This window comes from Manihot esculenta, chromosome 5 (assembly GCF_001659605.2).
Source record: "Manihot esculenta cultivar AM560-2 chromosome 5, M.esculenta_v8, whole genome shotgun sequence".
In the NCBI taxonomy this organism is placed as follows: domain Eukaryota; kingdom Viridiplantae; phylum Streptophyta; class Magnoliopsida; order Malpighiales; family Euphorbiaceae; genus Manihot; species Manihot esculenta.
In genome coordinates, this window is record NC_035165.2 from 1,840,328 (window position 1) to 1,863,837 (window position 23,510).

The following is a 23,510-nucleotide window of genomic DNA, read 5'->3' on the forward strand; positions in this document are numbered from 1 at the left end:
ATTTAACAAACAAACGGAATCAAATTGAAGTTTTATTAAGTCAGAACGCAGTAACTGGGACTGATTTCCAGCCTTACAGATAGGTAGAATTAGTTTGCAAGTTGCATGTGGATTTAGGTAAATTGGAGTTGTACAACTGCGACCATCGTCATGCATTTGGCACTTTCCAACCTCAAAGAGGGTAGTTGATGATTGCCTGTATTTATTCACTTCATTCCACAATTCTACAATGTTTTCGAAATTTCTCCATGAAAATATTATTATTCTTAATATGGATCGAGGAACTTTATTCATATATAAAAAGTTTAGATTCTCTTACAAAATTACCATATAAATCTTTAGCCCATGCTTAAAATTAAAAATTTCAGAAGAATTTTTTTTTTAATTAATTTTCTTATTTAGAATATAAATTTTTGTGCTTTTGTAAGATTTATTATTTTTTACAAAATCATGATAAATAAAAAGATAATAGTTTTAGAAATATTTTAAAATTTCAATTTCCCATCAAAATTTAATAAAATTAAAAAAATATAGGACAATTTGTTAAAAAAAAAGCAAGTATTTGAATGTTTTGGTGATTTTAATTCAATTCTTTAAAAAATTTTTATAATAGTTTAACATTTTTATAAATAATAAAATTATACGAACTCTTATAAATAATAAAATTTTAAAAATTAAATTAACTTTGAAATTTTAAATTATTTTTTATTTTTTTAAATTACACAAAAATAGTTTTTTTTATTATTATAATATTTTCCAAGGTTGAAGCTTGGATATATTGCTCTTTCATATATATCTCTTAGCGATATTAACAAATAATGCACACATCAGATCTTTCATTCTAAGATTTACAATTCTATGAACACATCTTTTATGAAATCTCCCTATCAAGAAGACGAGAAGCAAACCAAGAAACCCAGAAACAAAAAGAAAATTAATTAATGAACAATTCTAAAGGGAAAAAAAAAGACGTGGGAATTCAAGTAATCAATATTTCAAGATACTATAGAGGGAAAACAAGGAGAATTTCTCCATCTATTTTTAAGAAACCCTAAAATTTCCTTAGCTTGGTCTTTGATCGTTGAATCACATCCACTTTGTACAACCATGAACAACTTAGCTACACCACCCACTTCCATGAACTCCTGTGCAACCTTGCTGCTCTTACAAAACCTAACAACCCATAACAACAAAGTTATTGCTTTCTCATTTCCAACATGAGAAACTCTCATAATCTTCGATAACACAGCTGCCAAGCCAATCGGATGAGCCAGAAAAGCCGCCCGCCCTTCAGCTTTCTTGCAGAATTTTTCCAGCACAACCAACATCATCTCGCAAGTTCTCGTTTCAGTGGTCTCAGCAAGCAATTCTACGAGTACTGGAATAGATCCTCCCTTAATAGCTTTCTCTTTATTTTTCCCAAATGGCAGAACTTCCATTAAAATGGTCAGCACCGCCATGCTTCCATGTTTCGAGTTTTGGTCCTTTAATATCTCAGTCACACTCTCAAAGAATTCTGGTTTAAGTCCTGCCTTGTAAACTTCATCTACAACTTTGAATATAGACTTGAGGAGAAGAGCAGCTTGAATTCTAGCCTGGTTGCATAAATTCTTGGTCATAATTTTACACAGAGATCCGATTAATAGACCATTTCCTTTTTGTGAAACTATCTTCAACGTCTCATCGGATGGCTTCAGAAGACACAGCACAACCACTGCTTCATTGATAATTATCGATGAGTCATGACCAACTTGTAACTCATGTTTCGCAATAAGGGATGCTACAGATGAAAATAAAACATCATCTCCCATGCAGAAAGTCCTATTTCCATGATGTTCTTGGATTAAAGCCTTGATCTTTCTAAGAGACTTTACCTGCAAATGGGGTTGTTTGATCTCTTCAAGAAGCATGCTCAGATGGATCCAGGCATCGTGCTTTGGATTTTGATCTACAGAGTTTGATGAAGATGGGTTGTGCAACTGCCACGTTTGGATCAAGCGACGAAGATTGGAGTTTGGAGTGAGAGAGAAATCGGAGAGAGGTTGTTTCGTAATGGGACAGATGACATGATTATAGGAGAATAGCCATTTTTGAATACTTTCTCGATCAAAGGTCATGCCCGTGGAGATAGTAACAGGATCTTTCATGATTTGAAGAGAGATGGGGCAAACAAAGAAGGATGGCACATCAGTGGATTCAAGACAATCCATTCGATCTGATCTATCTGGAGAATGAAGACGATCAAGATTAAAACCAGAGATGATTCTTTTCATAAATACGCAAGGGCAACAGGGAAAGCAGTAAACAAGAAGCAATTTTTTTTTTTTTTTTTTTTTGGTAAGGAGGAATTTATATTTCTTAGCACCAACGGAAAAACAAGAAGCAAGTTATGTATGAATTGAATTATTAATTAAAGGGTTGTTTGGGGTTGACAATTGAATGGTCAAAAAAGGACACGGAATATAAGAGCAGAGCATGTCAGGTCAGATAGGATAAAAGTTTAAACTATAGAAAGGGAAAGAAGAGACAACAATTTAAGGCTTAAACAAAATAAAATATAAAAGAAATCCAAAGAGCTAGCTCCATTTCTTGCAAGTTCAATGGAAATCGATCCTTGACTTTCACAAAACCATTGACTATATCCAGCCTGCTTTGCAAATTGTCAGAAGCAAAAAACACAAGTAGCAGTCGTTCATTCTTTGGTCTCCAGATTTCTCACGCAAACACACACTTTTTATAGTAGCCTAGTGTAGAATTTTCAACTCAGCTTATGTGTATTTATCATCATACCTTAATTTGTTAATCAAGATAATCATTAAAGAGCCTTTGAAACATTCATATTTTTCCACCATTCCAGTATTAGTTTATGCAACTAATGTTTAAATATAGGGCATCTGTTAGCTTCTTAATGATCTAATTTACTTGTTAATTTAACAAAATTTCAATAAAAAGCTGGCTATATTCTTTTATTTGTTGATATTTAAGAAAAATTCAAGCACTTTGATGTCATCATAAACTAGTTGTATTAATCTAAATTAAAAAAAAAAAAAAAAACTAATGAATCTCAAACACAAGAGCTCATTAAGTTTGACTAGATTTTGTTCATATATACAAAGTCTTCGGTTATTGCTTAAATGAAAAATTCTAAAACAAATCAAATTGTTTTATGTTAATACAATTATGGATAAATATGCAATTAAATTTTTTGTTATTCTTGAATTACGAATAATATGTAGTGATTTGACTCATAAATAATATTTAAAAATGAATTTATTTAAATATTTTCTGAAATTAAAATATAAATTCCTCCCATCATAAATAATTTTGGGCTTACTAGGGCTAAAAAGGTTTAGTAAAGCCCTTTTACTTTTGGGCCCTAACGGCGAGATAGTCCCTCTGCATTCAACGCGGCTGGAAAAGCAGAGAAGACGGCGTCGTGAGACCTCGCTTGTATCAAATTATTAGAGGCGATAACAAAGGGCAAAGCACCATTGGGACTGGGTTTGGAATCACGTCACCTCAGCCATTAAAATTCTTTTGTTTCTGGAAAATTTTATTTCCTTACAATCTCAAGAGCTCGTTGATTACCGTCTAGGAGATACAGTAGATTAAGAGATATGGCGAATCTCTATGTGAAGGCGGTGCCGCCGGCTGATCTGAACAAGAACACTGAGTGGTTCATGTACCCAGGGGTGTGGACCACCTACATACTCATCTTGTTCTTCTCCTGGCTTCTCGTGCTCTCCATCTTTGGCTGCTCTCCCGGCATGGCCTGGACCATCGTCAATCTCGCCCATTTCTGTGTACGCTCTGTATTTTAGTTCCCCCCCTTGTTGTTTGTTGTCTGTGTTTATGGATCACATTATTGCTCATTAGGATTCTAATTTTTATAAATTGCGAAAAGAAAGCCTATTAGTTTAGGATTCAAGGGAGTATTTATGTGGGTTATAATGCTACTGTTGAATGTTGAACTTGAATTTCTTCTGCTTTAGATTTCGGAGGCTTTCAAGTGTTTTTAGGTGGTGGTTGAGTTGGAGTTGTGTGGGTTTATGAAGTGCTATGTGGGATCCTTATATGCGGGTCAAGTTTGTTTTGCTTATGTATCTCTTACTTTAGACAAGCTTAACCTCTATTTGAATGTTAAATAAAAGCAAAATGGAGCACAACAGAATCCAAATTGCTTGTTTCTTCATGTCTTTAATTTGCTGGAAAACTTCGGTAAACGAATTGGCTTTTATTGTATGCCTACTCCCTCCCCGCCCCCTTCTTTTGCTTCTAAACTATTATATTGTTTTGCAAAGTTTTTGGCTATTAATATTCCCCTCAACAAAACATTGCCATTGCTCTGGATGTTCTTCTATAAACCTGCATTGGCTTATTATCATATTCTGTGATCTTTAAGTCAGTGATTAGTGAGATTGCATGAACATGCTGTAACTTGTTGCTCTCTATTAAATGCATAATGAAATTTCTGCACTACTCAATATGGGGGTTTAGTGTTTTAATTCTGCCACCATGCATGGCAAAAATTCTTATGTTTTCTATCGGAGTCAGCAGTATGGATCTCATATGGCTATTTATCGCCTTACTTCATATGCAGACAGGCTGATGGACACCATTTTTCTTGTTGAAGTCCTTGTATGCGTCCTGTAAGGAGTGGAACAAATTCATTATCCTATAGAAAGTTACTTTAATGAAATTTAATTTCTATATTGCAGGAAAGTTTCTAAAGCTGTATGAAAATTTTTAGATTAGTTCATCCTTGTTATTTAGGTGACTACTTTGTGGATCCAGGTACAGAAGAAGGAAATTAAATGCTGAAATTGAATTGTGCAGTTAGATTTGGGGATTGGAAACATGTCTGTTTTATTATATATTTGTACCGCGCAGACATGTCTAGTACTTAAGTCCTTGCATCCTCATACTGGCGGTTGGGTTATGTTGGTTTAAGATCTAGTGGTGCTGTCTTGACATCTAAGTATCAGTCTGTTGTTGATGTTTTTTCCCTTGTAATCCTATATCTAGCCTCTCTTTATGCTTCACTCAACCCTTTGCTGATGGGATTTATGACTATGATCAATTTCTTATATGGTCCCTTCTCTGTTTGATATGTTGTTTTTCCCTAATACTATCTTTAAGTTGCCTCATGCTTGAAAATGGACCATGATTAAGTAAAATGCTTCATCTTGTAGATCACTTATCACTTCTTTCACTGGAAGAAGGGAACGCCATTTGCAGAAGACCAGGGGATCTATAATAGCCTAACTTGGTGGGAACAGATAGATAATGGAAAGCAGCTTACACGCAACAGAAAGTTCCTAACAGTTGTTCCTGTGGTGCTGTAAGTTCTCAATTTTTTAGTTTTAACTTATGAATGCATTGCACCAGTAACTTTTTAATTTCTCCTTTTGTTGGTTATCTAAAGTATGCATGCTGAACTATGTTTTCCTGACTTGTTTTATTTTCTGTATAACTATTGCAATTTGATTAGTTCATAAATATATCAAATCACTGTTAAGTCATTAAGCTCTGGGCTGATTGGGAAATTCATATGCTTTCCTCATGCTATTGATTTGGCAACATGGCAAGAAGCTTCAAAATGAAGTAATGTGTTTGTGTGAGTGTGTGGTATAAGATTATTTCATTGCTGTTTCCTGTTTGTCATTTTTTCACTCCATTTCTTTTGCCCTTTCTTCAAGGACAAGCATACATTATATCCGGTCTTCTCTTTTTTTTTCTCCTTTTTGAATTAAATTATACACATTTTTTACTGTGCAAGAACTGTTGTGCTTTGTAAAGCGTAATCAATTTTGTTCTCAAGGACATTCATGACTGACTGTATTCTGATGTCAAGAGTTCTATAAATCGTATTGTTGTTGTCTGTGGAGTAAATTCTGAATTAAATTGTATGGCAATTGGCAATTGCTTATAAAGGCAATTTACACAATATCACCTTCAAACGTGGTATATGTCAAAATTAATGTTCGGTTAAATTGCTCAAGAGTAAGATGGTGCATATTACATGGTTTGGTGAAAATTGGGTTTTGGGGGGGGGGGGGGGGGGGGGGGGGGGGAGGATGCAATTTTATTGTTTAGCGTGTTCCTGTTCCTGTGATACATACTTAAATTTATCAAAGGCAGGGTAAACCATCTTATGCTGCAAAGAAACATCTATAACTTCATTTATTTCCCCATGTCAATATTTCAGCTTTTCTCTTAGGGTTTATATTGTTTTTAGCTAGACTAGAAGGCATAGTCAATTAACATTTATGCATTATAGTTTAGTTATATGATCTCTTGACATTAAATGTTTTGGCATATTTCCTGCATCAGTGTGTTCAAAGTTTGTAATCAAGGTACCAGCTAGGGTTTGTTTAGTTACATGTGGTGTCATTGCTTGTCTTTTTCTGTTATAATGTCAAAAATATAGACTTGATGCCCTTTTCTCTTCCAGTTAATATATGTTATGGATGATTACTGTTATGTGCTTGTTTGAATTAGTAAAAGACTTGATATCCTGAGATAATTAATGGATTGTACTAGATTGCATGGCTATTTGTTAGGTCAGTTTATGCATTAATCTTGAATTTTGATGCATTGAAGTTAACACTCATATTTCCTCTCGGCCAGGTACTTGATAGCCTCTCACACAACTGACTATCAACATCCAATGCTGTTCCTCAACACTCTTGCGGTGACAGTGCTCGTTATTGCCAAGTTCCCAAATATGCACAAGGTTCGGATCTTTGGAATCAATGCAGACAAATGAGGTGGGCTTGTGCTGAAAATGTTTGTTTTTGCCTGTTTAAAACCCGCTGTGCACTAATCCATCTGCTGCTCTGCTTAAAAGGTTGTATCTCTGTATAGAAGTGAGAAACTCTAAGGCTACTTGAATATGTAATGTTATTGTGCTACTTTTACTAGCCATCAATGCAATAAATGTATCAAGTTTCTTTGTACAGTATAGAAAAATCATATTACCTATTTTGACAGTATATTCAATTCTATTTTTTGTTCTTTTTCTGTACAACAGAACAAAACTTTCATTAATACTTGAGTTTAATCTTTTTTATCCACCTAAATTTTGTTCATGGGCTTTTCTTTTTCCCGTTTTCTATTCTCCTCTTCTAGTAAATAAACATGACATAGTAGGGGACCTTCAACTTTGTAATGATATGATCATCGATGGTATGTTTTTGCAATTATCAAGGAACACGTGATTTCGTTGGTTGATAACGATCTGCAACATTCAGATGAACGCATCTCAGGGCAGAGAATTGCTGGAAGTGCCTGTAGAACTCGAACGAATCCCAAGTACGTAACCCTTAGAATAGGTGAGTATTGAAAGAGAAAGTCCAAATGCAATGATGTCTTCAGAACTGTGTCACAGTCAAGAGTTGACCCTTTATGAATGTAGATCAATAGTTTTATGGATGTAATGATTTGGAACCAAACCACATCATGAAGTAGCCAATATCATGAACTGCTATAGCAATCTTTAGTCTAAAGAAAGAGAAATGAAGAAAAGCTGTAAACTCAATGCTCACATAAAGCGAAAATTGGCATGTCTATCAATTCGAATCATTATTTTAAAATGTGGAAGCATTTTATTTGAGAGCTGTAAACTCAATGCCCAAAGCATTTTGTTATATATGACATAATAAAACATAATCTGATTGAAGAAAAAAAAAATGAGACAAAAGTAGGATGAGGTCTTATTACAGAGGAATACGTGGAGAACGGAGATGGAGGGATCAATAACCCACGTCTGGTCCAAATGTAATTAGGAGAGGAACCCACAAGCTACCGAAATTGGGGAAAAAGGATGAGACACCATGATAGCCAAGGTAGGGACGAAAAAGCAAAGCTTTCATTTCCACCCAAAATCATGTTCATCCGATGTAATTATCAACATTTCAAAAAAAAAATAAAAATTAAGACCATATTCGTTGGAATTCATGCTCCACACTGTTGATATTCAATTAAATTACTGTAAAAAATAAAAAATAAAATTTTTATCAAATGAATAATATTTAAAGAGAAAATAAATATTTTTTATTTTTTTTAAATAAAATATAAAATCGATCGTTTTGATTGGGTTATCAGAAACCACAAATTGTTTAAGTGTTTGGTTTTTAATGACATCGATAGAAAAATTTTAAAATTGTTATAAAAAATTGAAAAGATGAGAGATTTTGAATATTAACTCTCTACGTCTCCTGTAAATTTTAAAAATTTTCAAAAGGGTTTCTACTAAGTGTTAGAACATATTCTCATAATATGTCTTTTTATACTAAAATCCTAGATTTAAGTATAATAGTAAATTATAACTATAATCTAAAATTTTAATAAGCAACCCATATAAATTTTAGACAATTTTAATTAAGTCTCTATTTAATTAATTAGATCAAAATCATAATTCTTTCAAATTATAATTTTATCTCAATATCAATTTATATGCAATCAAATTCTACTTAATTTAATTTTTTATTTTATTTTTTCATATAAATTTTTTTTATGTGTGTGAGCTCTTAGATTCTAAATATATTGGAACAAATATAATTAACTCATTAATTAATTTGAAAGTAGTTTGACTTAACCTTTCAGTATATATAATTTATCAGTGTAATTAATATTTTTCATCATAAATCTACCGATTTAATATTGAATGCACGTCTGCAAATAACAAATGAGACATTCTCTTCCTTTTAAAAAAAAATAAAAGATATTTTCTAATTTAATTTAGGGTCATAAATCATATATCAATCACATAAATATTAATTTTTTATATATCCAATACATTTACATTTGTTACTCATGAGCCAAATAATTTAACATATAAAATAAATTAAAATATAAAAGTTTCTATATAAAATTATTTATTGATTTAAAATTAAATGATCACTCCAGTAATCCATAAATACAGATTATTTTCCATATGTATATCTTTTTTCATAAAATAAATATCTATATATTAATTTTAAATATCTCATATATCTCAAATTTATAAAATCAATTGTTTTCTTGATAAAAAACTAATTAGACCCCGTCTGAAATTTTAATCAATATCGTTTGTTTAAAACGATATAAGAGAAAAGATAAATTAAAATTCGAAAAGTTTTATTGAAAAAAATAGATTAAAATTCGAAAATTCTTATTGAAATTTTTCAGATAAGTGGTTTCAAATAATTAAAGAATGCTATTTATAATAAAAAAAAATTTTAATATACAAAATTATAAAATATTTAAAAAATAATTAAAATATAAAATTGACCTCGAATTTTATATCAAACTTTGTGACAGGCATATAATTCTTGTCACATTTTTAAAAATCGTGCTTCTTGAAATTTTCTTTTTTAAAAATTATCGTTAGTCTCATTAAACATCGGCAGCAAAAATTAAGTCTGATACAAATTTATCGTAGAGTTTAAAATTAGTTGATCTGCGTCGTTTCTCTAAAAAAAATATATAACATGCATTGGTCTTAATATCGACCAAAAATATTATTTAATGCAATAAAAATTTTACGATTATAATTAAATTGTAATTTTTTTCCCAGTAATATAGTTTTATAGTTATTTTTATTTATAATTTAATTAAATTAATATTAAAAATAAATAATTATTTTTATAAAATTATATTTAAATATTTAAAATATATAAATAATAATATTAAATTATAACTAACACGATAATAGTAAGACATATTATTAATAAATAAATTAACAATAAAATATATTACTAACAATATTTGCATGATGGATTCAAACATAGGTGGGAGAATAGAGATAATTTCTTAGCACGCATGCCCAGGGGAATGTTTGGGGTCCCTCTGGTTGTCAAGACCCGAATTGAATACAAAATAAGAAAAAAAAAACTTAAATAGCAGGAGATAATCATTATTCATGGAAATGAAATGACGTTAGGGATCGCAATGTCCTCTAAATTGGGTGAGTGTCTAAATATTATTATTAGTAGGTGTGCTTTTAGTTGGGGCAGGTAAACAGGTTGTCCAAGTACAATTTGCTTCCTTCTTCTCTGTGCAATAGTTAAACTAATTGCACTCCATATTTCTTTTCTTTTCTTTTGGGGTAATTAACTCTTCAATTGGATTTTTTTTTTTCCGAAGTGGGGCATTTCATCAACTAGCCTTCTTTTTTTTTTCTTTCTTTCCTCTTTTTATATCTTCTTTACTTGCTCCATCAAGGCATTTTATATATGGTTGAAAAATTTTCATTCCTTGAGTATAACAATTAATAAAATTTAGCTTATATTTTATAAGATTCATTTAGGTGTTAAAAGTTAATATGGAAAATACTTTAATGTTCTAAAATACACATAAAAAATAAAATTTATAAGTGGGTGTCATGCATTCCTTTTTATTCATTTTTTCTTTATACTCTAATGACACATGACCATCACTATTCTATTACAATGCTATCAATTTTTATCACGCAGATTCATACATACGAACATATATGCTTCTCTTCTCATTAAGCGGCCATTTAATTTTCTTCTGGTAGGGCCGTGGTGTAGTTGAGTCTTCTCCCCCCGTAATATCACATATGCTAGACTCTTCTCGTAGACCCAAGTCTTGAATCAATATGTTAGGCTCTCCTCTGGTGGACTCAAGTCTTGAATTAGTCTGACTTACTTTAATCGACATGCTCAATGAGTTTTACTGAATTTTGAGTCTCAGTCTCAGTTCAAGTATAAAAAACTTAGCAGTTATCACATGTAAATTATATATAAGAAACTTAGCGGTTATTACACATAAATTATATATCAAGGAGAAAAGAATAGACACACATAAATTATGTATCAAGGAGAAAAGAATAGACACACAGATCCACAATTTTATTTTTTTTTAGGAACACAAAACTTGGATATGTTAATTATTAATGAATACAGATTATAGGATGATTGAACTTTGATATTAATAATCTCGCACTGCATAAACAAAAATAAAACAGAGCCAATTCTGGAAACGCATACAACACTGTGGTGCCCTAATCCTGATAGAAGAATCTATGAATACAGTCCATGCTGGGAAAAACCCAGACTTATATTCACATCTTCTTCTATCTTTCGCACCATTTTACGTGTGTAAATGAAACCCTTCTGAAGCCAAACCAAATGAGCTTCAATAATTTTTACACTGCTCAAACACAGTAATAAAAAAGAAGAATCCTATGATCTGTTAGTCCTGAACAACTTTCAACCAGTGACCGACAATATAATGAAAAAAGTGAAAAAAAGAAACAAGATAAAGTAGTTTCTTGGTCCCCTTGTCTTTCTTCTTTCTTTCTTTACCATGATCCTCCACCTCCACCAAACATTCCGTTCCAATATCCATTGGAAGAAGTCCCTTGTCCCTTATTTTGATCGACTTCCGTTGTGCTTGATAGCTGTTTCATCTCTCCAAAAGGAAACAATGTTCTTCCTCCATTCTCTTGAACTCCATATCTACTGCCAAGTCCCTCAACAGAAAAACTGAGTGTTGGCTTGAATTCTTGCATAGGGAAACCAGAAGAATACAGTGTGTTTGATTCTGGCATTAATGTAGGGATGAAAGAATTCAAACCCCTAGAATCAATTCCAGTTCTCAGCAGCTCCAGAGCTGAAAGAGGAGATGAAGTATAGGGAGAAGAAGAAGGAGAAGAAGAAGAGTTATGTTGACTGTTATTGTTGTTTTCAGTTTTGGGTACTTCAAGAAAATGAGATATACCTTGATTCTCTTGTATAGCTGGGAATGCAAGATTGAGATCTTGGCCTTCATGGGTCTTAGGGTTTGGAGAAGAAAACTGTGAGAGGCTAGGTGGGTTTAGATCAGGGAGCTTAGATGAAGCAGATGATGATGATGACACTGCAGCCGATGATGATGATGATGATGATGCAGATCTTTTGTTCTTCCTAGAACCTCCACCAACGGGAACATTTCTGAGAGATCCTCCTTCTGTCCAGTACCTTCTACAAGTCTTGCAGAAGTATCTTGGTTGAGTGAGACTATAGTTGTTGTAGTAACAAAATTTGGTGTTGGTCGAATTACATCTTGGACAGTTCAATTGTTCTTGAGGCCTTGCTTTTCTCTCTAACACAGGCCTCGTGCATGCATTTGATGATATTTCTTCCATGGGTTTTACCAGTTTAACATCCTGCAAATATCCCTAGAATGAGAGAGATAACAAAAGGAAACACATAAGACCCACAAGACCATGGAATCTTTAACCCCATAACTGGTTTGAGAGACGATGTACAAATCACTCCTTTTCAATTGCGGAAATAAGAAACATAGGGAAAGAGAAAAAGGAAAAAAAAAAAAAAAAAAAAAAAAAGCTCAAAAGAAACAAATGATAATAACAAATTATAACTTTTCTTATATCCCTTTACGAGTTCTCACACAAGCAAAAAGGCCAAGAAAGAAAAAGTGCAGGGCTTTCATGTTTCAAGAACGGAAAGAAGTAAACTTTATATCCTTCTAAAGAGAAAAATTCAGACATAGGTTGTTCAGAACGTACACTTTCCACACAAAAATCTCAAAGTGAAAAAAAAAATCCACAACTTTCAATCTCTTGAAACTAATAAATTAACAAGGGGAACATGATCCGTGCTAACCCTAAAGGCATGAACCAAAAACATCCAAAATTATACATAGAAAAATAGAGTAGCCCCTCTAAAAAAAAAAGAAAGATTTGTACCTACCTGTGGCCATGAAGCAGCATCCATAAATTGAGAAGAAAAGGAAATAAAAGCAAGTGATGACTTCAGAAAGAGAGAGAGAGAGATGTGGGAGAGAATTCACCTCCTTTGTCTGCAGCTGCTCTTAGCTAGTGCAAGAGAAAGAATGTTTGAGGTTGTTTGTGCTCTGGCTTTATGTGCTGGCTCACTTTCTCAAGATAGAAGAGGAATGAAAACTAAAATAAAATTATTTTTTATATTAAAAAAAAGTCTATTTTGACTATGCTAGCACTAACAAATTTTAATTTAAGTTATTGGCACATTTAATGTGGGAACTTTTGTCTGATTTTTAATATTCCTTAGTGCAAATTCTATATATATATATATATATAAGTTTATTGAATGTGGATGGAATTATGAGTGTGTGTACTGTGGTGGGTTTCTGCTTTTTGACCTTATAATGGACAAGTCTTTATTCTTATTCTTCTGCTGTCACCTGCCTGTTTCTATTGTTTTCCTTATAGCCATTCATGAACAAAGGTTGGGTTTTGTTTGGTTCATCAAAAAAGTTAAAAATATTTTCATTACTTTTTAACATGTTTGCAATTTGTCAAAAGATCCTCGCTCACAGGATACCAACTTTTTCATTCTTTCGGAGGCAACTTCCTATGCTTTGCTTGCAGACTAATTAAGCATATTTTTATTATTCAATTGCAACAGTGACCATTTTCCACCTTCTGCATATACGCTATTATTCACATTCATGTATGATAATTATTTTTCATTAAATAAAAATATTATTATTTTGTTATTGGATAGCTAAATTATAAAACCCTCTATTCGAAATTATCTAAGAATATTTTAGAATTTTCTTTCATATGTATACAAAAGTAGGAGGAGGGAAAAGAACGTGAAACAGTATTCAACAAAAGCATGCAGCAAACATTAAGTTAAACTCAAGGGCTGCAAGGAAGAGATTTAGACTTGATAATAAAATAATTAAACTAAATTAAAAATAAAAACGATTATTAATATTAAGATAATAAAGTTTAAGAGATAATTACAATGAACACAAAGAAACATTGTTTTAATATGAAATTACATCTGTAAAATGAATAAAACAGACATAATCAAATTTGTTCTGTATGTATAATGTGGGAATGGGAAAAAGAAATAAAAATGAAATTAAGCAAAAAAGAAAAGAAAATAATGAAAAGGTAAGCCGACAGGAGCCGACAAAAGAAAAGGTGGCGGGGCCCAAATAATGCGCGGTAGGATGGAAGGGAAATTCTGATGTTGGATTGCTTTTTGTGATGTTGACTCCTTCTTCAATCTATCCGATGCAATCGAATCTCACTGCTGCTTCATTTCTCTTCAATTCTTATTCTTACCCACTTTATCCTCTTAAAATTTGGATTTTTTTATTATATTTTATAATAAAATTCACCATAAATTCTGTATATTATTATCATTAAAAAATGCTTTTAAATATCACTAAAATAAGATTTATTGACCATAATTTAATGATGTACTAATTGTTATGAATAATAATTCTTAGATATAAATAGTATAAAATAATAGTAATTTTTTTAAAAAACTATTTACTGCATATAACATAAACATATATATTTTGTTTTGGAAGAATGATTGATGGGTGTTTCTACAAAAATCAAAAGGGTAGTTTAACAGGAAACTTGAAATGGATGTACGCATCATACTTTCTTTTGGGGGCAAAATTTTCCTTTGAGAGAAATGATGAAATCAGAAAAAGCAAACTTTTATTTAATTTTGAAGAGATGATAGAAGCTGATTGAGTAGGAGTCGTGGGAAAGCTGAAAGCACACGGTGAGATGCTGGGTGCATGGTGGACAAAATTAATGCAACTTTTGTTTTTAACATCCCTCTTGGGCTCAACTTTTAACGTCATTACCATGATGTTCACATTTCTCTTACACCCCCTCTTCCATTTTAATTCAATTAACAAAAGAAAATTAAACATAATTATTCTTAATTTTCTGAAAAATGAAGCCTTCACTTTTTTTAAAAAAGAAAAAGTAAACAAGAGCCTCAACAAATATAAATGGGTTGTAAGCCTGCTCAATTGTCAACACGGCCTGGGCTATAAATATGAGATCAATATTAACAATTGGGCTTAATTTTAGCATTTGGACCCACTGAAGTTAATGGATTCAATGGTTGACGGGCTTAAAATGACACAGGCTGAGGCTGGTCTTGGTTTGGAATTGGAGGGCTATGTGCTCCAAGCTTCCCATTTATCAGTCAAATCTCAAAAATTTTACCATCCAGATTAAACTAACATAATACATCTTTATTTGGAATAAATTATTTGTAAAAAAAAAAATTAAGCATGATTGATGTGTTGATTCTATTGTCAACATCGCACTCATCATAGGGTTCCCACTTTTAACGACACGATTGACGAGTTACTCTCAATTCTCTAATCTCTACTTCCTCATATCATATATACAATGGTCCTTTATGATACAATACCCCAATATATTGTAAACCTCAAGGATTGGATAACAATAAGAGTTTTATCGAACAACATGATTGTGTTTGGCTAACCTGAAAATCCAAGGCAGCCACTGAGCTTTCAATATTGTGCACGTTCATGGGTCCCAACATAATGCCAATTTGATCTCTTTCCTGATTTTTTTTTTTTAAATTATAAAGAAAGAGCAGACGGGAGATAATACATATGGTGCTACTCTTACTCTATACTAAGATAAATTTTGTTTTAGTGCAAGTCATGAGGTGTTATTAATTTATATTTACATTTTTTAAATTATATGGACAGAAGAATGTGCTAGAAATTCTCAAGTCTAACGTAGATCAAGTTCCATATTCAAAATGGGTAGGTGACATAAATGTGAAACTATGGAAATTGAAAAGTTACATAATTCCCTGCACGATACATGTATTGACGGAGACCTGGCCACCGCCCAGTAGATCAAGTGGAGTTGGTTGCTGTATACCTCACATAAAATGACTGGTATAGTGATCCAATGATCCTGCCCTATTGTGCACATATAAGTATAAGATAATTTTTCATGGTGATTAGGAATAAAGTCATATATTGGAACTTTGTTAAATCAAACTCCATATAAATATAATTAAATAAGGTGAATTGAGTTTAAAAAAAATTAAATCGTTTTCGCATATTTATATTTTAGTTTAATTTTTTAATTTTAATTTAATTGATTTAACATTTTAATATAATTTTAATTAATTTTTAAATTTTTAAATTTTATAATTTATGTGAGAATTTGATATATCACATATATTATCATAATTATTTTTAATTGATTAAATAATTAAAAAATACTTAATATTTATATTATTTAACATTTTAATTTAAATATTTAAATTTTAGATAAATTGACTTAACATTTATATTTGAATATAATTTTAATTTATTTTTAAAATTAAAATTAATAATCTAAAAATTAAATATATACTTCATATATTCAATAGTAATAAATTTTATTTCATAATAATAATTACGAATATTTTATAATAAATATATATTTAATTTAAAATAAAAAATATGTATAAAATAATTAAAAATAATATATTTATTATAAAATTTTTATAATTATTAATATAAAATAAAATTTATTTACTGTGTGAACTGTGAAGCGCATATTTAATCATTAAATTACTTTATTTTAAAATTAAAAAAATATGAATTAATATTATTTATATATAAAATTAATTTATATTTAAAAATAGTAAAATATTATATTTAACATTCTATTTAAATTTTTTTATATTTTAATTTATAAAAATTGACTAAAATTATATTTAAATATAAATATTAAGTTAATTAAAATAAAATTTAAATATTTAAATTAAAATATAAAATAATATAAATATTATATTTTTTTAGTCATTTAATCATTAATAATAATAATAATAAAACACATATTATATTAATTATATAATTAAATTATCATATAAATTATTAAATTTATAAATTAATTAAAATTATATTAAAATATAAAAATTAAATTAATTAAACTAAAATTAAAATACAAACAGACTCAAAGTTGAGTGAATTAGCCATTAATTAATGAATAGAAAACCAGAGACTGGAAATTTATTATGAATTATAATCCACATTTGTCGGTCGGTGACCCTCTCCCTCTCTTTTTTTTAGTATAACTATGTAACGTCAACAGCCACCCAAGAATATTAAGAAATTAAATTGTTAGCATTTTAATATCCAGGAAAAGAAATTCAAATTAAACAGCTAAAATGGATTCTCTCGATAAGATCGTCATCAATGACATGCCTATAAACACATGCTTGCTTATGTACTGAAATGGAAAGTAAAAGGCTAGCGGATACGTCTTGTCTCCAAATGGAGAAACAGCAGATTCATCTCCATTATTAAAAAAAAAAAAATTAAAATTAAAATTGAATAAATGCTGGCATACAAAAGTTTTGATTTTTTTTTCTTCTTCTTAATTTTCACTTTCCATACATGCCAACGTGAATCTAGGGTTTCAAGTATCTGATTTATTATAATTAATGTGGTTTAAAATACGTTCTTCTAGGAGTCAGAAATACAATTTTAATAAAATATGTTCCTCCCGTTTTCTCTCGGTAGTTCCTGCGGCGGCTTAGTTCTTTTTCTCTATTATTTACTAAAAAAAAAAATACTGTGATATAGGTGATTTTAATTCCAGATAGGCTTTCAGGTATCTGAATTATAATTCGGTCTAAAATATTTTATATTATAATTTAAATGAAATTTATTTATGAGTTTTATAATGATAAATTAATAATAAAAAAGTTTATTTTCTTATATAATCATCATTTTTTTTCATTTTTCTATCCAATAAATTATTATAATTTTAAACTTCCATATTCAAAAGTAACATAATAAATTTTGAGAGAACGTAGGAATGGATTATAAATTTTATTTTATTTCTAATATTTTTCCTCCAATTTATTTTCTTTTCATTTAAATAAAAATGAGTAGAAAATAAATTTATTTTATTCTCAAATTTTCTTCCATCCCAATTTTTTCCCTAATCCAAACATGGGTAAGTCTAATTTGATATAAAATTTAACTAAGAATGCTTGGTTTTAGTTAGAATTGAATTCAATTCAAAATTTATTAATTCGATTGTACTTTGAATCGACCAGCAGCCGATGTAAGCGTGTTGTTGAATTGAAAAAGAGGGAGCTATGAATTGTCAAGAGAAATATAGAAAAAGGGGATTGACATTTGAGAGAGTAAAACCTCGTGCTTCTCGAGGAAAGCTGTGTCCCAAAATTCGCTGAGAAACAAATCCTAGGCTTTGGATCGTTACGCCCCTCAACTAGTCGTAGCTGTATTTTCCTTTTTTCGCTCACGCCCCCTCTATATTGAAACGTCCTGCCTTTTGGACCACGTAAAAAAATACATATAATATAATTATAAGTTTTTTTTGTTATTTTATATTATTACTCTAAATGAAAATTCGCAACGTGGACTATAACTGGCCCCTATATTATTATTTATATTTTTGAATACGAAAGCAGAAAAAGAAAAGGAGAAAAAAAAACAAAGGAAACGCGTGATCCGTAGCTACCAATCACGCAGGCTTTATACTTTGGGCGGAGTAGATCATAGGCGTACGACCCCGTGATCGGCATATGGCATTCAAACGACTGCGCAACAGTCAGAAACACAGCTGCACAGTAAATTGAAGGCTATTCACTCACTTCACAGCGCTGCACACAGGCTCTTCAGGGCGCTACAGTTTTCACCGCTCTCGACCTTTTTTTATTTTTATTTTTGTTTTTATGTAGGTTTATAATTTCTCTATCATGCGCTTTTCGGCATTCTCTAGAGACGCAGAGAGCTGCGAAAATCGCTATGGACGATGAAGCACCGGTGGTTTATTCATGGTTTTGACGGACTTTTCATCGAGCATCTCAGGTGCCCTCAAGCCCCACATCCCCAAATCACTTTTTGTTTGTTTCCGGCTTTTTGTTTAATATTTTATATATTTACTACATAATTAGCTGAAGTTTATTTATCTTTTTATAATTATCTGTTGAGTACTATGTGCTCAATTACTGTCTCTAATATGCACGGATCTGTTTGTGTGTAGCTTTTGAGATTTGGGTTCGTTTTATCACAATTTCTGGCTAGTTTATCACATTTTTAGTTGTTTATCTCATAAGGTTTAGTGAATTAGAACTGGGATCCGTGTTTTTTTTTATTATGATTATGGGCTTTTCATGATCTTTTTTTAAATTAATGGGCTTTCAGCATTCTGACAGTGTTTTGCTTGGTGGAATTTAGCACACTGCCTAGGGTTTTATTGAGATGATTGGGATCCTATGATTTGACGGGTTGACTCGTTGAGTCGCCATGGAAAGTTTCAGTGAAGAAGAGGATCAGTTCTTTGAAGCCCGCGAGGACATTAGATCTGTATCTGATTCGAGCTCTGATTGCCCGGAGAATTTAGATTCTGATTGTGGGGTAGTTGATTCCTTGCCTATTAGTACTAATTATGAGGTTTGGATTAAGAGCCTGGGCAGCATTCATGAACGGCGCAATAAATTTCTCAGGTGGATGGGTTTGAATTTTGATGAGACCACGAGAGATGATCCTGGTAATCCATCTTCACAGGAAACAGAAGTTCAGACTGATAGAATGACAGAACATGGTGGGGCGGTTCTAAGATCATCAAATTTTGATGATAGGTTTTCATCAAGCCATTCTTCCATGTCATGTTGTTCAAGTGATACCTTAGACTTGTTAGATGGAGTGTTGGAGGAGAATTTCATGTATAGAATTAGAAACTTGGATGATGGGACAGAGTTTATTGTGGATGAAGATGGTTTGTCTGGGAGGATACGTCAAGTGGGATCGAATCGATTCCTTACAGTGGCAGAGTTTGAGAGGAGTCTAGGATTATCCCCTCTTGTTCAGACAGTGATGCGGAGAGAAGCTGAAGCGTTGTCTAAATTTAGGGCAGCAAGAAAGCGGGTGAAGAGAGGATGGTTGAGGAGATTAGGTGTTGTTGCTTGTGTTGTTGATAGGCAAGTTGAAACTGGAGGTATGGGAGAGGATGAACCCTATTCTGTTGCAAGTGCTAGGGCTCAAATTGTCAGAGTTCGGTCATATAAGAAGCGGGTCAAGGAATTTTCTGCTCTTTATATGAGACAAGATTTTCCGGCCCATGAAGGCTCTATTTTGACAATGAAGTTCAGTCCTGATGGCCAGTACCTTGCAAGTGCTGGTGAAGATGGAATTGTGCGTGTATGGCAGGTGATGGAGTTAGAGAGATCCAATGAGTTTGGCACACTTGATATTGATCCTTCGCATGTATATTTCGAAATTAATAATCTTTCTGAATTAGTTCCTCTTCGTGCTGATAAAGAGAAAAAGGGGAAACTCAAGAATCTGCTAACATCAGACTTGGCTTGTGTTATCTTTCCTCAAAAAGTATTCCAAATATCAGAGAAACCAATCCATGAATTTTATGGGCATTGTGGAGAGATCTTGGACCTCTCCTGGTCAAAGAATAAGGTTAGTGAATCTCAGAATAATTTACTTATTCTGGATTGCTAATGTTGAATTTTATTTCTGATTGCCATACTGTATGCAGCATCTCCTGTCATCTTCTACGGATAAGACTGTTCGGTTGTGGAAATTGGGCTGTAATCAATGTGTGGAAGTCTTTTCCCACAATAACTATGGTGTGTTCTTTGACTTTTTGTTTTCCTAAGATTACTCATGCTGTGTTATTTGTATTCAAGTGCCTAATTGATCTGTTCCACTCATTTTAATGTGTATCCATTTTGATTGGTTTCTATTCATGCTACCTGTAATACAGTTACATGCATTCAGTTTAATCCCACGGATGATGATTCATTCATCAGCGGTTCCATAGATGGGAAAGTACGCATCTGGGCAATTCCTGGTTGCCAAGTTATTGACTGGACTGATGTTACAGAAATTGTTACAGCTGTTTGTTATCAACCTGATGGAAAGGTTAGGAGTTGACATCTCTAGTTAGTTTCGCACTGTGAGCATGTGTCATTAATTGTAATGATTTTGAGTGCATTGCTTTCTCTTGCAGGGTATAGTAGTTGGCTCCATGACTGGCAATTGTCGGTTTTATGATGCTTCTGGTATGCTTTTAATTTTCTTATGTTATTTTGTGCAGGCAAATAGAATATATAGCGGCATATTGATATCTTACAGGGTTCAAATGCCAAATTATTCTCTGTTCATGCAGTTATTGCGTGTTATGTGCCATGTTGTTGTCATCTATGTTAGTCATAAAATATTGTTGTCTTTTTCCCTTTTTTTTTTCTATTTTTAATCGTTCAGATACCCCTTAAAATTTACCCCTGCCTATGTCCGCAATTCTGAGCAAGTCTTTTGCATTCTTGTGCTTGTTGCACTTTTTAATTTTGGAATGAGACTCTTTCTACTTCCTATATGGCTTAACCCAGTTATTTTGTCAGCTTGTATTTTAAATCCATGATACTGAAACTTGTAGTACTGATAAAGGAGTTGAATAAGTGGAAATTGCAGACTACCAATTGTGATTATTTTCTATTGAAACAAGTGTGATTTGAACATCATGCTATGATGCAGGAGGCTTTCTTTGGCGAGCACTAACTGGTGTATTTTGCATGGATCAGATAATCGTCTGCAGCTGTGTACGAAAGTGTGCTTACAGGGTAAAAAGAAGTCGCCATTCAAGAGGATAACTGGCTTTCAGGTGAGCAGAGGTTTTCATTTAATTATAGTCCCTGTCCTACTCCTTTTTGTTTTCTGTGTTCTTTGGGCTGTATTGGCTTACATGTAAAGTTCATAGAGTTGCCATTTTGCCCTGCAGTTTTCCCCTAGTGACCCAACCAGATTAATGGTTACTTCTGCTGATTCAAAAGTCCGTATCCTCAGTGGGGTTGATGTGATATGCAAATATCGAGGTGCATATGCTTTCCTTACCTTTCTAGCTTACAAATACTTTCTGTTCTGGTCTTGTCATAGAAATCCAAATTCTAAAATCCACGTGCTTTGTCTCATGTTTGCTTCTTCTTTTATTCGTCTATCATTTATGTGTACAGGGATACATAATGCAGGAAGTCAGATATCTGCGTCTTTTACACCAGATGGCACACACATTATTTCAGCAAGTGAGGATTCTAACGTCTATGTCTGGAACTATAGTAGCCAGGATTTGCCTGTTCCTCATTCAAAGAACAATTGGGCATGTGAGCGGTTCTTCTCAAATAATGCATCAGTTGCTATACCCTGGTCTGGAATCACGTGTGGGAATTCTTTTTCCTCAAATATATTTGGGACAATGTTGTCATTCATGAACTTGGGCCAATGCAATGATGAAAGAATTTTGGTGCATTCTGAGCTGGGTGAGAGTTCAGAATTAAGTTTGCCATTTTCTTCACCTGATCATTTCTCACGGAGCCAAGGATTTTTCTCTGAATCATTATCCAAGGGTTCTGCAACCTGGCCAGAGGAAAAGCTTCCTTTGAGCTCACCGCGAATATCATCTAAACTGTGTAAATCCCATTACAAGTTTTTGAAGACATCTTTCCAGACTATGTATGGTTCTCATGCATGGGGTTCAGTAATTGTGACAGCTGGCTGGGATGGACGGATCAGATGGTTCCAGAATTACGGATTGCCAATTTGCATCTAAATATGTCAAGGTTCAGAAGACCCTGAAGGGATTTTTTTTCTTTGAGAAATTTGCCTGCCTTTGGCAAAGCTCAGGTTTCCATTTTCCTGACTGCACCCTCGTCGATTGAGTGTGGGATACAACACATGCATGAGCTGAATATGTATCCATACCCATGGCAGGTCCTGTGCTGTCTAGTTTACATGCATAAGCAATGGTTGAGATGTTAAAGCATTCTTTGGTTCACTGTCTGGCAGAACAAGAATATTAGGTGCACAAAATTGAATTGTATATGTGCCCAGCATCAATAGCCTTATAGACCCAGCTGGTTGGTTATCCAGTGTACATACCATTCTTTGATTTATTTTCTTAGCAGTATGGTGGCTGCTTACCCAATATGAAATGCAGAGTTCTGTTGACGGTCAGGGAGGATTTTTAGTTTTGTGGGTGCATGTTGAGAGTCCGTTTTGTGGTATGCATTGGGGGAGATTAGCACTGACCGCTGACATTGGAAGTCGGCAGACTTGAAGATAGTCGGATTCGCAAATGATTTCATCCGTCTCTTTCTAATGAGAGTTGCATTTGGTTTTCTGATTTAATCATCATTAACCCAAGTTAAGCATCTAGTTTGGAAAGGGTTACGTCGTTGGAAGCTGCTAGAATTTGCCCATCTCAAGTCTCCAGGCTTTCCAGGAAAGAAGGGCGATTCTAAATCTGTTAAAGCTTGTATTTTTTTTTTGGGGTCAAAGGGAAATTTCCTTTAAGCCTCGGGTGCTTTGTCACAGTGGCAAAAAGAATATACTTGTATTAGATCTGGTTACCATTTTCAAGTGTAATATACCTGTGGAAAAGAAATTTTTCATATTGATGTTACTCGTGAATTGTGGGTTTGACGCATGACATTTTGATGTGAATGTTTGATATTTCAAGTTCAAAGCTATTACTAGTTTGTTTGCTTGAATTGCATGATAATGCATAGCCAGCCACAACGGCGGCAATTTACAAGCAGGATAACAAAAATTCATGCCGACACATTTGAGGTAAAAACAACTTCCCAAGTAATGGTCCTATAAAATATAAGAAAATTGATTTTCAGTCGGTCATCTCATTCAGGTGTTTTTATTTATTTATCTGTGTAATTTTTTCAAAAAAT

The 23,510-nt window shown here is 32.5% G+C and overlaps 4 protein-coding genes across 15 annotated transcripts; 2 read left to right on the top strand and 2 right to left on the bottom strand.

Moving 5' to 3' along the window:
• Positions 1–789: 789 nt before the first annotated feature.
• Positions 790–2,757, bottom strand: LOC110616162 (E3 ubiquitin-protein ligase PUB23). Its single transcript, XM_021758505.2, has one exon. The coding sequence runs from the start codon at positions 2,271–2,273 to the stop codon at positions 996–998; it is 1,278 nt and encodes a 425-aa protein (XP_021614197.1). The 5' UTR covers positions 2,274–2,757; the 3' UTR covers positions 790–995.
• Positions 2,758–3,431: 674 nt separating this feature from the next.
• On the top strand, positions 3,432–6,995 carry LOC110616287 (ORM1-like protein 3). Its single transcript, XM_021758666.2, has 3 exons — positions 3,432–3,803; positions 5,193–5,341; positions 6,631–6,995. The coding sequence occupies exons 1-3, from the start codon at positions 3,618–3,620 to the stop codon at positions 6,767–6,769; spliced, it is 474 nt and encodes a 157-aa protein (XP_021614358.1). The 5' UTR covers positions 3,432–3,617; the 3' UTR covers positions 6,770–6,995.
• Positions 6,996–10,914: 3,919 nt separating this feature from the next.
• On the bottom strand, positions 10,915–13,004 carry LOC110614744 (dof zinc finger protein DOF2.5). Of its 7 annotated transcripts, XM_021756394.2 has the most exons (3): positions 12,702–13,004; positions 11,728–12,166; positions 10,915–11,619 (listed from the first exon to the last, which is right to left on the bottom strand). In XM_021756394.2, the coding sequence occupies exons 1-3, from the start codon at positions 12,723–12,725 to the stop codon at positions 11,309–11,311; spliced, it is 774 nt and encodes a 257-aa protein (XP_021612086.1). In that variant the 5' UTR covers positions 12,726–13,004; the 3' UTR covers positions 10,915–11,308. The 7 variants fall into 7 exon arrangements, with proteins under 7 accessions (XP_021612086.1, XP_021612080.1, XP_021612083.1 ...); XM_021756388.2 differs by having other exon boundaries at positions 10,915–12,166; positions 12,702–13,003; XM_021756391.2 differs by having other exon boundaries at positions 10,915–12,154; positions 12,802–13,002.
• A 5,217-nt stretch (positions 13,005–18,221) lies between these two features.
• On the top strand, positions 18,222–23,223 carry LOC110615310 (WD repeat-containing protein 44). Of its 6 annotated transcripts, none has more exons than XM_043956882.1 (8): positions 18,222–18,630; positions 18,967–20,232; positions 20,312–20,402; positions 20,540–20,697; positions 20,786–20,837; positions 21,357–21,436; positions 21,533–21,647; positions 21,786–23,223. In XM_043956882.1, the coding sequence occupies exons 2-8, from the start codon at positions 19,069–19,071 to the stop codon at positions 22,376–22,378; spliced, it is 2,253 nt and encodes a 750-aa protein (XP_043812817.1). In that variant the 5' UTR covers positions 18,222–18,630; positions 18,967–19,068; the 3' UTR covers positions 22,379–23,223. The 6 variants fall into 6 exon arrangements, with proteins under 6 accessions (XP_043812817.1, XP_021612818.1, XP_043812818.1 ...); XM_021757126.2 differs by having other exon boundaries at positions 18,978–20,232; XM_021757125.2 differs by having other exon boundaries at positions 18,223–18,630; positions 19,000–20,232.
• Positions 23,224–23,510: the final 287 nt, after the last annotated feature.

Coding starts and splice junctions, on each gene's coding strand:
- LOC110616287 (XM_021758666.2), top strand. CDS start 3,618: ATGGCGAATCTCTATGTGAAGGCGGTGCCGCCGGCTGATCTGAACAAG. Junction 3,804..5,192: donor TCAATCTCGCCCATTTCTGT/GTACGCTCTGTA, acceptor TTCATCTTGTAG/ATCACTTATCACTTCTTTCA. Junction 5,342..6,630: donor ACAGTTGTTCCTGTGGTGCT/GTAAGTTCTCAA, acceptor CCTCTCGGCCAG/GTACTTGATAGCCTCTCACA.
- LOC110616162 (XM_021758505.2), bottom strand. CDS start 2,273: ATGAAAAGAATCATCTCTGGTTTTAATCTTGATCGTCTTCATTCTCCA.
- LOC110615310 (XM_043956882.1), top strand. CDS start 19,069: ATGGAAAGTTTCAGTGAAGAAGAGGATCAGTTCTTTGAAGCCCGCGAG. Junction 20,403..20,539: donor CTTTTCCCACAATAACTATG/GTGTGTTCTTTG, acceptor CCTGTAATACAG/TTACATGCATTCAGTTTAAT. Junction 21,648..21,785: donor TGTGATATGCAAATATCGAG/GTGCATATGCTT, acceptor TTATGTGTACAG/GGATACATAATGCAGGAAGT.
- LOC110614744 (XM_021756388.2), bottom strand. CDS start 12,725: ATGGATGCTGCTTCATGGCCACAG. Junction 12,167..12,701: donor ATGCTGCTTCATGGCCACAG/GTAGGTACAAAT, acceptor CTCTCATTCTAG/GGATATTTGCAGGATGTTAA.